The sequence below is a fragment of the Podarcis filfolensis genome, assembly GCF_964270895.1.
Source record: "Podarcis filfolensis genome assembly, chromosome: 1".
NCBI lineage: Eukaryota > Metazoa > Chordata > Lepidosauria > Squamata > Lacertidae > Podarcis > Podarcis filfolensis.
Genome location: NC_139604.1, coordinates 52,966,243 through 52,980,146, shown reverse-complemented (window position 1 = coordinate 52,980,146; position 13,904 = coordinate 52,966,243). Strand labels below are relative to the sequence as shown.

The 13,904-nt window shown below is 47.2% G+C and overlaps 1 protein-coding gene across 5 annotated transcripts in view; it reads right to left on the bottom strand.

Annotated features, from left to right (window-relative positions):
• Positions 1 to 2,674: 2,674 nt before the first annotated feature.
• Positions 2,675 to 13,904, bottom strand: part of SLC4A3 (solute carrier family 4 member 3) — a 44,390-nt gene continuing 33,160 nt past the window's right edge. For 3 of the 5 annotated variants that reach the window (XM_083590828.1, XM_083590827.1, XM_083590830.1), the window contains 11 exons: positions 13,273 to 13,489; positions 12,783 to 13,007; positions 11,191 to 11,339; positions 9,732 to 9,926; positions 9,343 to 9,549; positions 8,533 to 8,622; positions 7,175 to 7,341; positions 6,444 to 6,697; positions 5,883 to 6,052; positions 5,421 to 5,594; positions 2,675 to 5,041 (listed from right to left, as the gene is read on the bottom strand). In XM_083590828.1, coding sequence (XP_083446954.1) covers positions 4,964 to 5,041; positions 5,421 to 5,594; positions 5,883 to 6,052; positions 6,444 to 6,697; positions 7,175 to 7,341; positions 8,533 to 8,622; positions 9,343 to 9,549; positions 9,732 to 9,926; positions 11,191 to 11,339; positions 12,783 to 13,007; positions 13,273 to 13,489 — 1,926 coding nt within the window. In that variant the 3' untranslated portion in view covers positions 2,675 to 4,963. The remainder of the gene's footprint in view (positions 5,042 to 5,420; positions 5,595 to 5,882; positions 6,053 to 6,443; positions 6,698 to 7,174; positions 7,342 to 8,532; positions 8,623 to 9,342; positions 9,550 to 9,731; positions 9,927 to 11,190; positions 11,340 to 12,782; positions 13,008 to 13,272; positions 13,490 to 13,904) is intronic. The other 2 variants (XR_014542615.1, XM_083590829.1) reach the window with 2 other exon arrangements.

The following is a 13,904-nucleotide window of genomic DNA, read 5'->3' as shown; positions in this document are numbered from 1 at the left end:
ATCCGTTGTTGTCCCTGGAATGTCCATAGCCTGCAAAGAACACCCTTCCCAAACCCATCCTCTAGTCTAGCATCTAGTAGCAGCGGCTTTAATTCCAGTTCTAGTAATAGCTACAGTTGTGCAAGGTAGGATGCAAGTGAGAATTGCTAGCTTCTGTAGGGGTTTGGATAGCTCTTGCTTGCACAGCACAGGACCTTGTTCCACTATAGTGTAGTCGGGGAGCTGTGGTTCATTCAGTTGTGGTCAGCAACCTTTTTTTTTGCTGAGATGCTGCTTTTAACACACACACACACACACACACACACACACACACACTGTTAGTAGCTAGACATGGAGTATTCCTTGTTCACTTGTTCGGGTTTCCATATGCTTGGCGCATGCAGCTGTTTTTAAAGCAGAACTGGAACTTGGTGACAAGTCAGTATTTCCCCAGGGACAGAGTATCAGCCACCAAGAAGTTTTCCGATAAAGTAAAGGGAAGCAAAACAGGAACCAGAATCTGGATGGGGAAGCTGACCAAATTCCAAATGAGAACCAGTTTGTGGTGGTGATGAAATCAATCATGACTTGAAGTCATGATAGTCAGTGGACTGCATGATGGGGGGAAACAGAGACACACGTTGCTGATGGAGTTCAGCCACCGCAGGCTATTCAAGTTTGTGACCTGGGGTGCTCCTGCAGCTACTGCTGCATCTTGAACTCTAAGAGTGTGGTGGAGGCCAGAAGTGCTTTTTACTACCCTGAGAAGGCTACTGCCCTTTCTGTTGCAATTAGATAGACCTTGCCATTACTGTACAATAAATGAAAGTTCTGGTGCGCAGTAGCTGAGAATTTGACCAGAGAAAACCCTGGTTCAAATCCCACCCAAGTAACAGTATGTAGCTTCAGGCAAGTCCAGGGATGGGGAACAAGTGGCTCTCCAGATGTTGTTAGACTCCAACTCTCATTAACCCCAGCCAGCGTGACCAGTGGTTAAGGATAGTGGAAGTTGTAATTGTAGAAGGCCACAGGTTCCTCATTAATGCTCTGGAGAGCCACAGCTTCCCTACAGCTTCCAGTCTATACTATGGAGGTGGTATTATTGACATCTTAAGGTAAACTACCCTTGACCATTAGGTCCAGTTGCAGATGACTCTGGGGTTGCGCGCTCATCTCGCTTTATTGGCCAAGGGAGCCCGGCATACAGCTTCCGGGTCATGTGGCCAGCATGACTAAGCTGCTTCTGGCGAACCAGAGCAGCGCACGGAAACGCCGTTTACCTTCCCGCCGGAGCAGTACCTATTTATCTAATTGCACTGAGTGCTTTCGAACTGCTAGGTTGGCAGGAGCAGGGACCGAGCAACGGGAGCTCACCCCGTTGCGGGGATTCGAACCGCTGACCTTCTGATCGGCGAGTCCTAGGCTCTGTGGTTTAACCCACCGCGCCACCCGTGTCCCATATTGACATCTTACAAGGCTGTTAAAAGGTGTAACAATGTAATGTATGGGAAAGGCTTTGATCACTTGAAAAGCACTATATACATGCAAAGCGGTGTTATAACTTCAAAACAAATACTGTCGTACCTCAGAAGTCGAACAGAATCCGTTCCAGAAGCTCCTGCAGCCAATTGGAAGCCCCGCCAGACGTTCAGCTTCCCAAAGAATGTTCGAAAACTGGGACACTCACTTCCAGTTTTCGATCGTTCGGGAGCCGGAACGTTCAACTCCCAAGGCGTTCGGGAGCCGAGGTAAAACTGTATGTTATTAAATTTGCCCTTGATAATAGCCTGAGAGCTGTTTGACCAGTCTCTGCCACCAAGGTCATCTGAGAAAGTCCTGATTTTCACTAGAATTCATTCCTTCTGAGAAGGTATCAGAGAAGGGCCATTCCTAGCACAGCCCAGGTGTTTGGAGGGAAATTGCCTGCAGAATGTTATTCCTGCAGGCATTCATGAAGGCTGTGAAAAACTACTTGTTTAGAGTGGAAGTGCACTTTACAACCATATTTAACAAAGCTAGGGTGGCTACTTCTGTTAGGGAAAAGCAGCTTTGAGAAAGGATGATTTGGAGTGGAGAGGAGGGGCTCTTTACCCTTCCCTTGCCCACTTCTTTTCTGCTGGACCTCCCGCCTTCATGCTGCTCCACAAACACACTTGCAGGGTTCCAGATGTGTGCTTCCCCTCTCTTTCCTTACAAACAGCCTGTTTTGCTTTGTTACATGCATCTCTATGCAATGTAAAGGGGGGGAATCCAGCTTTAAATGTGCAATTTAAGTGGAGGGATGATTTGATGTTAGTTTTTGCCTCAATAGTGAGACCTTTTTGCCTTGATAGTGAGACCCTGAAGAGACACTGTCAGCCAGACATCAATTTGTTAATATGCTGGACTGTGGCTTCAGAAACACGAGAGATTCCAGCAACAGGGATGTGTGCACAGGGAAGTGCATTTTCTAGAAACAGACCTAGTTAGCAAGCTATGCCTCCACATGGCCGTATTGCTGGAATCTCTCATGTTTCTGAAGCCTCAGACCAGCATATTGACAAATGATGTTGCCTTATGTTAAGAATACATGTATCCATGTCATGCTAGGAAGGGCCTACCATACTCCAGTTTGTTCCTATGATCCTACTTGAGTGGCTATTCCTTCCTGAGTTGTCTGTTTCTGGTGCGCAGAACAAGAACCCAAGCGCAGTGCTCCAGTGAAGGGTTTATTGGTGCATATCCATTTCTATTACATTCAGAGGAGTCGTAATGCACAGGCAGAGTACCAGGGACTTTGCCCCCAACAGTTCAAGTTTCCTAATCCTGGCTATGCAGGGCACAATGGAGGTCACTGTCTATGGGTGGGGCAGGCTGGCAGCCAGCTGGGAATGAGTAGAGGAAAACATTTGGCCTCATAACTACCCAGCCATCAGCAGGCAGCCCCTGAGGTAGGTGGGGAGGGACAGCCTCCATTTTATAGACAGGGAACAAGCAATGGCCCGGAGTAGTTCCATGAGCCAAACTCTTAAGCCACATGGTTTTATGCCTGACTACGGCAGGAGTCACAGCTGGCACATTTGCACACCCCATTATTCCATATACGTAATCTAAAAGAACAGATTTAGCTACAGGACATCACAGTGTAGAGTCCCCATGTGATGGCCCAGTGGGAGAGGAGCTCTTCGAAACCTTGCACTGATGGTGTTTGTGCATGTGCTCAACTGCATGGAACACACCACCTGTGCAGTGCCCAGGACTAGATACATGACATTCACCAATGAAGTACAAGGGAGCACAGTATTCTGTTTCTAAAAATCAGATTCGGTGACTGAAACAAATGTATATTTCTGTGAAATTTAGTCCTATCACAAAAATCTGAATTTTCTTTATATGGCAGTTGAAGGGAAATACGAAAATAGCAGGGTTTAAGAGTACAAGAAGGCAGCTGATGATGGTGTTGGGGGAGTGGTTGTGAAGGACTGAGGAGGAGCTAGGACTGGGAGGCCACCAACTTGGAAATGTCAAGGGATGAAGAGAAGCCCCAAGTGCTACAGAGGGCTCATCCAGTGCAATGGCTCAATGCCACAGTGGCAGAGTACTTCAGCCCTGCTCAGAGCCATCCCCATTCCAGTTGCCAAGGCCAGGCTAGGGGCTGGCCTCCTGGAGACTTGGATCTGGGAGTGAATCTTGCTCAAGCTGGGCCACTACAAGGCAAGAACAAGGTGAGAAATGCAATAGCCGTGCGGAGGATGGAGAATAGAGCAGGAGCTGTGAGGAAGAGGCTACAGCAAGAAACAAGATGAAGCTGGAAATACTGAAGGAGGAGTTGTAGTCTGAAGCACAAAGTCTAGTACAATAGGTAAGAGGTTCTGTTATGTGATCAGGCAAATACCAAAGGCCAAGGTGCCAGTGTTTGTACCTGGTGTGGCTTTTTGCAGCTTGCCTACTACACTGATGTTGGGAGTTCCTGTTTTCCACTGGGCCTGAAGAGGGCAGTGAGCCACAAGAGTGGTGTCAAATCTGTGTGATGATTTCCTGACCGTGAGATGATCATAGTCTTCATTCAATCATTAGGTTAGCTATTCCCTGGTCTCCAGGTTATGTTGGCAAGTTTTACCTGCACTTCCTTTTCCTGTCTGAGGGGTGGAGATCTACTTCACAAATGACTGTCTACTCTTTGGGCAACCTTTACGGCTGTCCTGAGAGATGGTGAGAACAGGCACAGCACCGTGCACAAGGAGACACATGTGCACATGGATATTGCACAAGTACCTGCATTATACTTGAGAGCAAATCAGGGTGCATAAGGCCCTTGCTAACTCACCCAGCAGTTTACTGGCTTCAGCAATCATCACTGCCATTCCTCAAATAGAAGAGGTTCAGAGTCTTCTGTGGGCAGGAAATCTTAGCTAAGAACATCATTCAGAATGGCAGGTGGACCACAGGCTGTTGAATGTTCATGGGCACAGTCATGGGACTGAATGGCAATGGTTCAGCATGGAGAGACCAGTTGGTGCATGTGAAATCTCCCACCCCAGGAATCTGTTGGCTCTGCCTGAATGCTATCAGGCTTGGCATTTCTGGCAGGACCTAGCTGCTCTTTTCCTTTGCTGGCCTGCTGCTTTTCTCCCCTTAGCAAAACAGTGCAGTCTACTTCTCTTCTTAGGGGAGGAGGCTAATGAGAGCTGGCTAAGGTACCTACTCTGGCCTACGCATGGCACAGCACCAACACTAGCAAGCTCTGCTTGGGGGAAATGGGGGGTGGTGGTGCTGGCCCCATGCTCTCTGTCCAGAAGGCAGCATCTCTTGCGCTGCTTGGCCCAAGCTTCCTTTGTGGCCTGGAGCTTGCTTGAAGGGCTATGACACAGCTGCCAGTTGGTCCAGGCCCACAATCGTTTCAAAGCCACTTCAGGTTGGTGGTTGTTCAAGGAAAGCACAAGGAAAGAAGGCTTATCCCATGAAGCCAAGGGAGTACCAGGGCCAGTAGACACATGCCAACTTCTCACACAGGCATGTGAAGCTCATTGTACTCATCCTGCCCATCTTCATCAAAGTTTGGTTCTGCATCCTCGGAATCCAGCTGCAAGTGGGAGGAAAGGACAGAAGAAAAGAGTTAAGCAGCCATTCAAATACAAGGTGGTCCAAGGCCATCTCTTTTTCAGAGCAGAGACCTCAGAGCACAATGAGTCTACAGGCAGGTTTGGGTGGTCTCTGGGAAAATTCACAATTTGTGCCCCCAAAACTGGTTCTCCAATACAGTACTGCAGGACAGTAAAGAAGGTGACAACAGAGTCTTTTGCTCTCCAGCTTCAAACATTATATCACGATGCCATGAAAAGTTTTTTAGTTATGATATTGACCATTTAACCAAATCTGATGCATACACTTTAGACCAATGGCTGAATAAGGACTGGGACTCCCATAACAGTTTAAGACATCAGGCAATGGCGTTTGCTTACCGCTTTGAGTTCTCTCTCATGGAAGAATCGTGGCAGCAGGAATCGTCGCAGGGGGACTGTCATGATCAGGACAAATGGGAAAGCCAGCGATGCCACAGTGGATTTCACCACCCACAGCAGCACAATGCAGGCTAGCTGGATGCATGTGAACAGGTTCATTCTCCAGGTCTTCACCTAAAGGCAAGCCAGCCAGATGATTCACCCTTCTTTGGGCAGCTCTATTTTTTAGCACTTGTCAAAGTACCAGACTTTCAGTGTAATACTCCATTCCCTTCTATGGAAGGGTTATCATAAAGCTGTGCTGGTACCACTCAGTGAGTGGTTTCCTCCCCATGCCAGTCAAGCCAGCCACTGCATGGCTTTCCCCTGTCCTTCCCCATCTTTATTTTCAGGCCCATCTCAACTTGCCACCCACTGAACTTGCCACCCTTTCACCACTCCCCACTCCCCCAGCGCACCTACCTTGACAACATAGACATGATCAGGGTGGTGCTTGGATGGCATGAAGATAAGGAGGAGCCGCTCATAGAGCTGAATGCCAGTCAGTGACGTCACACCCATATATAGGAAAATCCCAAACAGCACAGCCAATGGGATCTTGCGTAGTACATTCCCCATCACGATGGACAGGCCTGAAGAGCAGGATACAGTGTTGCATTCTCTTTCTACACACAGGTACACCCATACTTCATGATCAGAACACGGGACAATGCCTGACATTGACACACATGTACAGCCCTGGATATATACTGAATAGGCCTGATGCTTTAACACAGAGACACAGAACTATGGTTAGAAAGAACAAGGAGATTTGCAGGCTCACTGTTTTACTGTATGTGTCCACTAGTTTCATGGGGCCATGTTCCCACAAGCTCCACCCCACCCCCACCACAGTATGGCACAAGTAGAGAGTGTCACTACACCACAGGGGAATGAATGTCTGCAGAACAAATTCAGGTTGCTCAAATGAGCTAAGATGCACACAACCACCTCAGAGAACAAGCTCCTCTGTGTGGACCTCACCAACAAGGCCAGCGATGAGCACTCCTGTCACACGCTGCTCCTTCACTTCCTCAATCTTTGGCTTCTCACCAGGTGCAATGGCCTTGCTCATGACTGTGAGGGCGTTGACGTGGGTGACTGAGCGGACCGTGGCAGCCGTGAGCCAAGGCAGCCCAAAAAGGGCACAGAGCCCTCCCATTGTACCAATGAGCAGCAAATCAAGGTGGAAGCCCGATCCCTTTATCAACTTCCGCTCCTTCTTGCTGACAATTAGGCTGCAAAGGAGATAGGAAGGGTGGGGAGCAGAACAAACCCGAGTTTCAGTGACCAACGTAACAGATTTTGGCTGTAGCAAGGGGAGCAGTGGCACACGGTATTTTGAATTTAATGTTATTATTTTTTGCAGCAGCTCTTTCTAATTGGGAGACTTGGAAGAATCAAGGCATCTGGTCAGCAAAGGGAGCATACAAGACAAATAATATGCATCCCACTATAGAAAAGACCTCCTGGGAGCTATGGAAACAGTAGTCCCTTATTGTTCAATGTAGACAGCAGGGACAAATGAAGTTAGGAGCCTGTTGTCACATCCCCTCAGAAGGGGTCACTCTGTCTATCCCCTCGATTCTGACTTCTCTTCCCACCCAACACCAATTCCAATTACAGCTGCTGCAATTATTTAATTTTACTTAGCGTTTCCACAGGGTGATAGGTACAGAGTGAGCTGGCCCCCAGTGTGGAGGCCTGGCACTTACGTGGTGATCTGGGTTTCCATAAAGATAAGGATGAAGACCAGAAGTGCAGGGATGGCAGAAGCAAACATCATCCACATGGGAAACACCTGGTTGCTTCCTAAGGGATGGATGAACCAGCCACGCTTGTTGGGGGTTGTGACTGACAGTACTGAGGGAACATTCAGCTTCTGTGGTGACAACATGGAGGAAAAGACATCAGTCTTGTTTTCTGCATGGAATAGATATCATAATCAACAAGAACTTTATTACCCACCCTTCACCAGTAGGTCACAGTTCCATTAGGAATGCCACAGAAAGCTTGGAATGTGCTGTTCTATTTTGGCATCTATGTCAAAGTCATGTTAATTGGACATGCCTGTACTGGCGTATGGGTGTATGTGTTAATGGGTCTCAGATGCATTCACTGAGCTTGCTCAATTCCCATAGCTGCTGTAGTACACCTGTGCACTGTCTGCAGTGGGCTCTGCTTCCCTATATGTATATAATGATGGGGAAATGTGGCTGGGATGCAGAACATCCACATTGCTTTGTAATACAGTGGTACCTCGGGTTAAGAACTTACATTCGTTCTGGAGGTCCGTTCTTAACCCGAATCTGTTCTTAACCTGAGGCACCACTTTAGCTAATGGGGCCTCCCACTGCTGCCGTGCCGCCACCGCATGATTTCTGTTCTCATCCTGAAGCAAAGTTCTTAACCTGAGGTACTATTTCTGGGTTAGCAGAGTCTGTAACCTGAAGCATCTGTAACCCGAGGTACCACTGTATCCCACTTCCCTTGCTCCACTTCTAGTTTAGAACACTGATCAGGGATCACAGAAGTTTTCACATGGCAGATTTTGCATCTTTTCTTGGTGGTCCTCAACAAAGACTGATGGTCCTAAACACAGCCCCATTTTGAAGTTACTGCAGATTAGAAGGAATCCCAGCCTAACATGATAAAACTACTAGTTGTAGATAGCAATTCCAAACTACAGCTTGTATGCACACTAAAGGCATGTATGCCTCTCTCAGCACAGCCACCACAGCCAACCTGAACACCCTAGGCCAATATAGCATCTGACACTATTTGGAAGCCCAGCCAGACATGCATTCTGTCCTTAGGTGACTATACATTCCACAGACAATCCAGCTAGAGGTAACAGGGACACATTCAACAATGTAACTCACGGAATGGCCTGAACTGGATTTGTTTCCTTTTTAGAAATCTTGCTTTCATGTGAAATTTACACTGATCGAGAAGACACAGATGCTGGCACCCACATAGACAATGGAAGTCTCAGATTAAAGTCCAAACTCCTTGAAAAACACATGTCCTCATACCCACTGGGTGGTGAAGAGTTGGAACAGGCAGTACCTACCTGGGTATATGTATCAGTGATAGTATAGTCCACCAGAACCATGACAAGGATAGAGATAGGGATTCCAAAATCTCCAATGATTCGCCGGGCCTACAGACCAAGCACAGGAGATGAAAGTAAGCACAGGGCATGCTGGAGATGTTGCTGGGCGCTGAGCCCAAAAGACCCTATCTGGTCTTTCATCCACTGAAGAATTTCTCACTATATGACTCTGCCTGAAAATGCTTTGTGATGAGGTTTGGTATAGTAGAATAAAATTCCTAAAGGTGATGCTAAGATGTCTGACCCTTCTCTTCACCACTACACTGCCAGTCCCTGGCCACCTTATATGTCAATCATATGGGGATGCCAGCCAGATTCAAAATGGTATCTTGATAACATTTGGGCATGCCCCAGAGCAGCCTTCCCCAACTTGGTGCCCTCCATATGTTTTGGGCTAGAACTACCAACATCATTTACTATTTGCCATGGAGTCCAAGGCTGGTAAGAGTTGGAGTCCAAAACATCTGAAGAGCACTTTGTTGAGGAAAGGTACCCTGTGGAGTACCCGGCTGAGCCTCTGCATTTCTGTGGTTGAACTTCAGCATCCTGGGGGAAGTAAGGTACCTTTGGCCTCCGTGGTATTGACTAGAGCCAGGCTCTCTTCATAAAAAGCTATGCATGGAAGGGGATCAGAACAATATCTCCACCTATTATTGCTCTTAGTACAGGGGAAAAAACCCTGCTTCAGTGAACATGTAGAATGGAAAGGCTAGATGTTTGTATGGGGAATTGCCACCACACTTCTTGCTATTTAGGCCTTAGCCTCACCTTTCCTCCTAGGAAACGGCTGTTCTTAAACTTGCGCATGAAGAAGGCAATGAAGAAGGTTCCCAACATGAGGATGAGGGACAGCAGGGCAGTGTTTGGCTGCATCTGAGCGTCAAGAGCCATGGAATCAGGAGGCAATGTGCTGTCATTTAGATCTCTTGGAAGATTTGGCGGGTAGAACCTCAGTAGTGGGTGCTCTGTAAATACCTGGGAATATAGTGTCAGAAAAGAGGACACTTACAGACAGCCATGAAAGACGGAAGAGTTGTTAATCTTCCTACTTAAGGGTGGTGTGCGAGAAGTCATCAATAACCCACAGTTTGTCTCATAATGCTGGCACAGAGTTGATACCAGCAGGCCAGCCAGGCAGATCCAGATCTAAAGCTCACCTTGTAAAGTTTGTAGAATGTTTCATAAATAAAGATGAGGGAGATAAGGAAGGCAAAGATCTCCTGGGTAAAGGGGGAGATGTATCGCACCAGGAAGCTGCCCTCAGCGGCCACAATGATGAAAATGAAGACAATAAGCCAGAGGCCAATCCATACCCGGCCTGTCAGATACTCGATGCCCTGGCTCTGGCAGAACTGCCAAAAAAAGAAACAGAGGTGACAGAAATAAGGGAACTGGCCTGAGCATGTTTCCCTTCCATTCTTTGCACCTTGGCTCATTTTGAAAAGCAAGTCTGCACAACATGTGGCCTGCTAAACTTTGCAGACTGTTATGTATTTGACAAGCTCACTGTGTTTGCAGCCCCAGGAGGGCAACACAAATAGAGTTTTAGCGCAACCCCTCTGGGAAGTATGCAAGCCTGCAGTTGAGGCATTATAAACCCCTCCTGGTTTGATGGAGGGGAGGTGCCAAACAACCCAGCAAGAAAAGGAAATCATCAGGCTTCATCCTCTGTTCAGTTACATGGTCATCAGCATCCAGTGTCTTGCGCTACCAAATCGTTAGCAGGCTATTTTGAGGCACATTTGAGTATTATCCACCATAAACACTGTACTGCATACCCATCACCAAACACTTTTGAAATTTGTGCTCGAGTCTTGCCCCACCATAATTGCCAAACCCTCTTGAGGTAACTCAGGGACACTCTGTGGGCAAATTCCCATGCAAGCAAAGATCAGAAATGCCCAAAGCAACAGAAATAGCAGCAGTGTTGGCCAATAACTACTCTTTCAGCCCACCATGACAGATTGAGGCAGTTGGGCCTCCTTGGTTAAAGCAATGCATGCATTCTGTATCATTAAACTGAGAGCACATGCTCCTACCCTGTGCAGTGGTGCTCTCTGGTATGGGCATAGCATTTCCTCAACAAGGATAATGTAGGCACATTGTTTAATAAACCAAATAGCCCTATTCACAGGCTGCAGAAGATTATTGTGATGATTTGAGAGGGTGCAGAAGATGATGGGGATTATTTGAGAGGAGTCACCTCTCAGCATGGAGTCAATTCCAGCCTTGAAGTCACTAAATTATGTTATTACCTAAGCAGTGTGGGATCAGCATGTAAGCAGGAAATAAATCCATTTGTGTACAGCGACTCCCATGTACATGGGAACACAAACCTCTCATTTTTAGGTGATTCCACTGCGGTAGTTAAAACCCCATCCATATAGGTGAAAATAAGTTAACGAAAACAGTTTCCCACACAGTTCTGCCCCCATGTCATTTGGAATTTTGGTGACACCCTCACCACTCAAGTAATGTGTGAATTAGGCCAGATTTAAGCCTTATAGTGTCCTATATGGGCACTTCATAAGCAGTGCACAGCAGCTTGCAGTATGTGGGACATCTGCATGTGAAAGTGGCAATGTAGAACCAAGGAAGACACCAGTTTACAGATACCTTGTAAAAAGCTTCTTCAAAGACCAGCAGAGGCCCTGAGAAGCCAATGACAAGGAGAGGCTGGGCACTCAGCAGAGAAAAGAGCATGCCCAGCACTGAGGTGGAGATGATCAACTCCGAAACGCCCATGAGACCGTCTGTCTTCTCACCTGTAGAGAAAGAGCAATGTCTCTGGGACAAACTGCAGAGTGGCAGACAGAAACATGTGCCCAGATCCCCCTGGTGGGTGGGGCTCACCACAGGAGAAAACTCATAGCCTTTTCTCTCAATTGCCACTGCCAATGAGTCCCTCCATGCACAGATACGCTACTGTTGGATAATTTTGTGGAACAGTTAGGCCAAGGAACCTCAACATGAGCAAATTCCCTCATATTAAATTCTAACAGATAATTTCCATCACAGAATGCATTGCTGTACAGAAATACACCCTTGTTAGAGAGTCCAGCAAGTGATGGGAGATATATTCTAGCTGCAGAGATTTTGAATCCTCTGCTTATTTCAGTTACCTTCTTGGAAGTGTTTGCACTGGTCCCTACCCATAAACATGGGGGGAAAGGAACTGAGTTTTCTGAAGAGTAAGTGTCCTAGGGAGAATGGTACCCACCCTGTTGGAGCAGGGTAAACTGATGTCTGCATCTACCTCTAATATGAGAGAAAAGTGCAGAATGTAAGTCAATGGATATATGACGCTGTTACAGTTATTATTATTTTTATATTATATGACATCTTTAAAAAATCATTTATTTCTTTACATTTATATCCCACCTTTCTTCCATAATGGAACTTAAGGCAAGATACATAGGATTCGCAAGCAGAGTCCCCCATCCAGGAACTGATCAAAATCAGACCTACTTTGCTTTAGCAATATTGTTGCATCAAGTGCTTAAGAAGTAATAAATACATTGGTGCCCATGAACACGTATAGAAGAATGGATTGTGGGTAATTGGGCTTAAAATATCCCCAATCTGTTCAATAACAAAGGGACAATTCTTCTCACCATTAAACAAATTCTTTCTCCTAACCCCAGATGGTTAAGGGCTAGTGCCTGTGCACTGTTTTTTGCTTTCAGGGATATGAGCACAATGTCCACATGCAAGCCTTGGCCCCCAGCATTTTGCTGGGTTACATGAGGCCATTTTGATCCTTACTGATGTTTCTCTGCAGAGATTTGTTGAGACCCTCTCCTGTCCTACATTGGCCTCTGCCCATCCAATTTAGGACTCTGGGTTGCGTGCAAATTAGCAATATTGGGGAGTGACTATTAAGAGTAGTAAAATGCTTTTATTGTTACCATAGAGAACAGGAAAGGAACATGCATAGACTGGAAAGCCCCAGAGCCAGGCAAGAGTGCAATGGGACAGAGCCAAACCCATCTGAACATAGCAAGAGCCAACTGAGCCCACCCACTTGCCCAGCAAGGGCACAGGCACAGATGAACCAATCCAAGCCACTTAGCCAGTATAAGCACAGGCAAAAATTAAACTAATGTGCTCGATCTCTTGGGCAGCCTAGCTGAACAGGAACCAGCTTGAGCAAGGAACTAGGGTGGGGTAGGGGAGGTGAGGAAGGAAGAGGAGGGTGGACTCATTACCTAGCAGTCCCCCAAAGGTGATGGCGGGGGAGAGAGCAGCGAAGTAGATGAATAGCACAGCTGCGAGGCACTGGCTGTGCAGGGCATCTTTGAGGTCACTCAGATACTTGGGGTACCTGCGCTTTATGTCCCGCACCAAACCACCAAAGACAATGCCAGTGCGCTTCAGAGGGTCATCCTCCTCCTCGCCTTCTTCCTCCTCCTCAGCTTTTACCTCACAGATCTCTGGAAAGACATGAACAGCATGGTGGGGGTGAGGGGAAGGGAGAGGGAAGTAGACGCAAGATACCTTCACACCCAGTGCCAGCCTCCAGCATCCCTAGACAGGGCGGATGCAGGTTCCTCATCCCTGCCTACTCCAACTTTCAGAAAGTGCCCCCTCCCTCAGCATCAACGAAATTGTGCTGTGTCTGTGCTAATCCTTCCTCACCCACCCTACCCAGGCCATGAAGCAGAATGGCAAGGTACAAAAGGCAAGGAGAGAAGAGACCTTTGGCTTCCTGAACATTCCCTTCTTTGATGGACTTCTTCTGGTCCCGCTCTTTCCTCTTCCTCAGCAGCTCTTTCTGGAAGGTGGCAATTGACTTGAGCAAATCCTTCCCCTCCACTTCTGATGGAGGGATGACAATGCTACAGTCAAGGAACTCATTGATGGCATTGAGCAGGTCCTGGCGGTCATCTGCCATGTAAGCAGCTTCATGGAAATGCTGTCAGCCAACAAGGGAAGATGGTCAGTTAGGCAGAGAGCAGCCCATCACTTATCCTCTGTCCTCCAGTATAACATTGCCTGGTGATGCTGTCTCAGACCCAAGACGAGCTCATCAATCTACTTTCAAAGCCAATGTTATCTCAGTGTCATCGAAGGACCCTGTAACTCTCTTCTCAGTTCAGATTGACAGCTGTATTAATTCAGTGTCATGGGAACAGCTTATGCTCCACCTATCCCTGTTCATTTGATTCCTGTCCTGGCATATCACCATCACTATTTTGCCTTTTGGGGGAGATTGTTGGGGTGTCATATATATATGACCGTTGGGTCCAGTCGTGGGTGACTCTGGGGTTGCAGCGCTCATCTCATTTTACTGACCGAGGAAGCCGGCATACAGCTTCCGGGTCATGTGG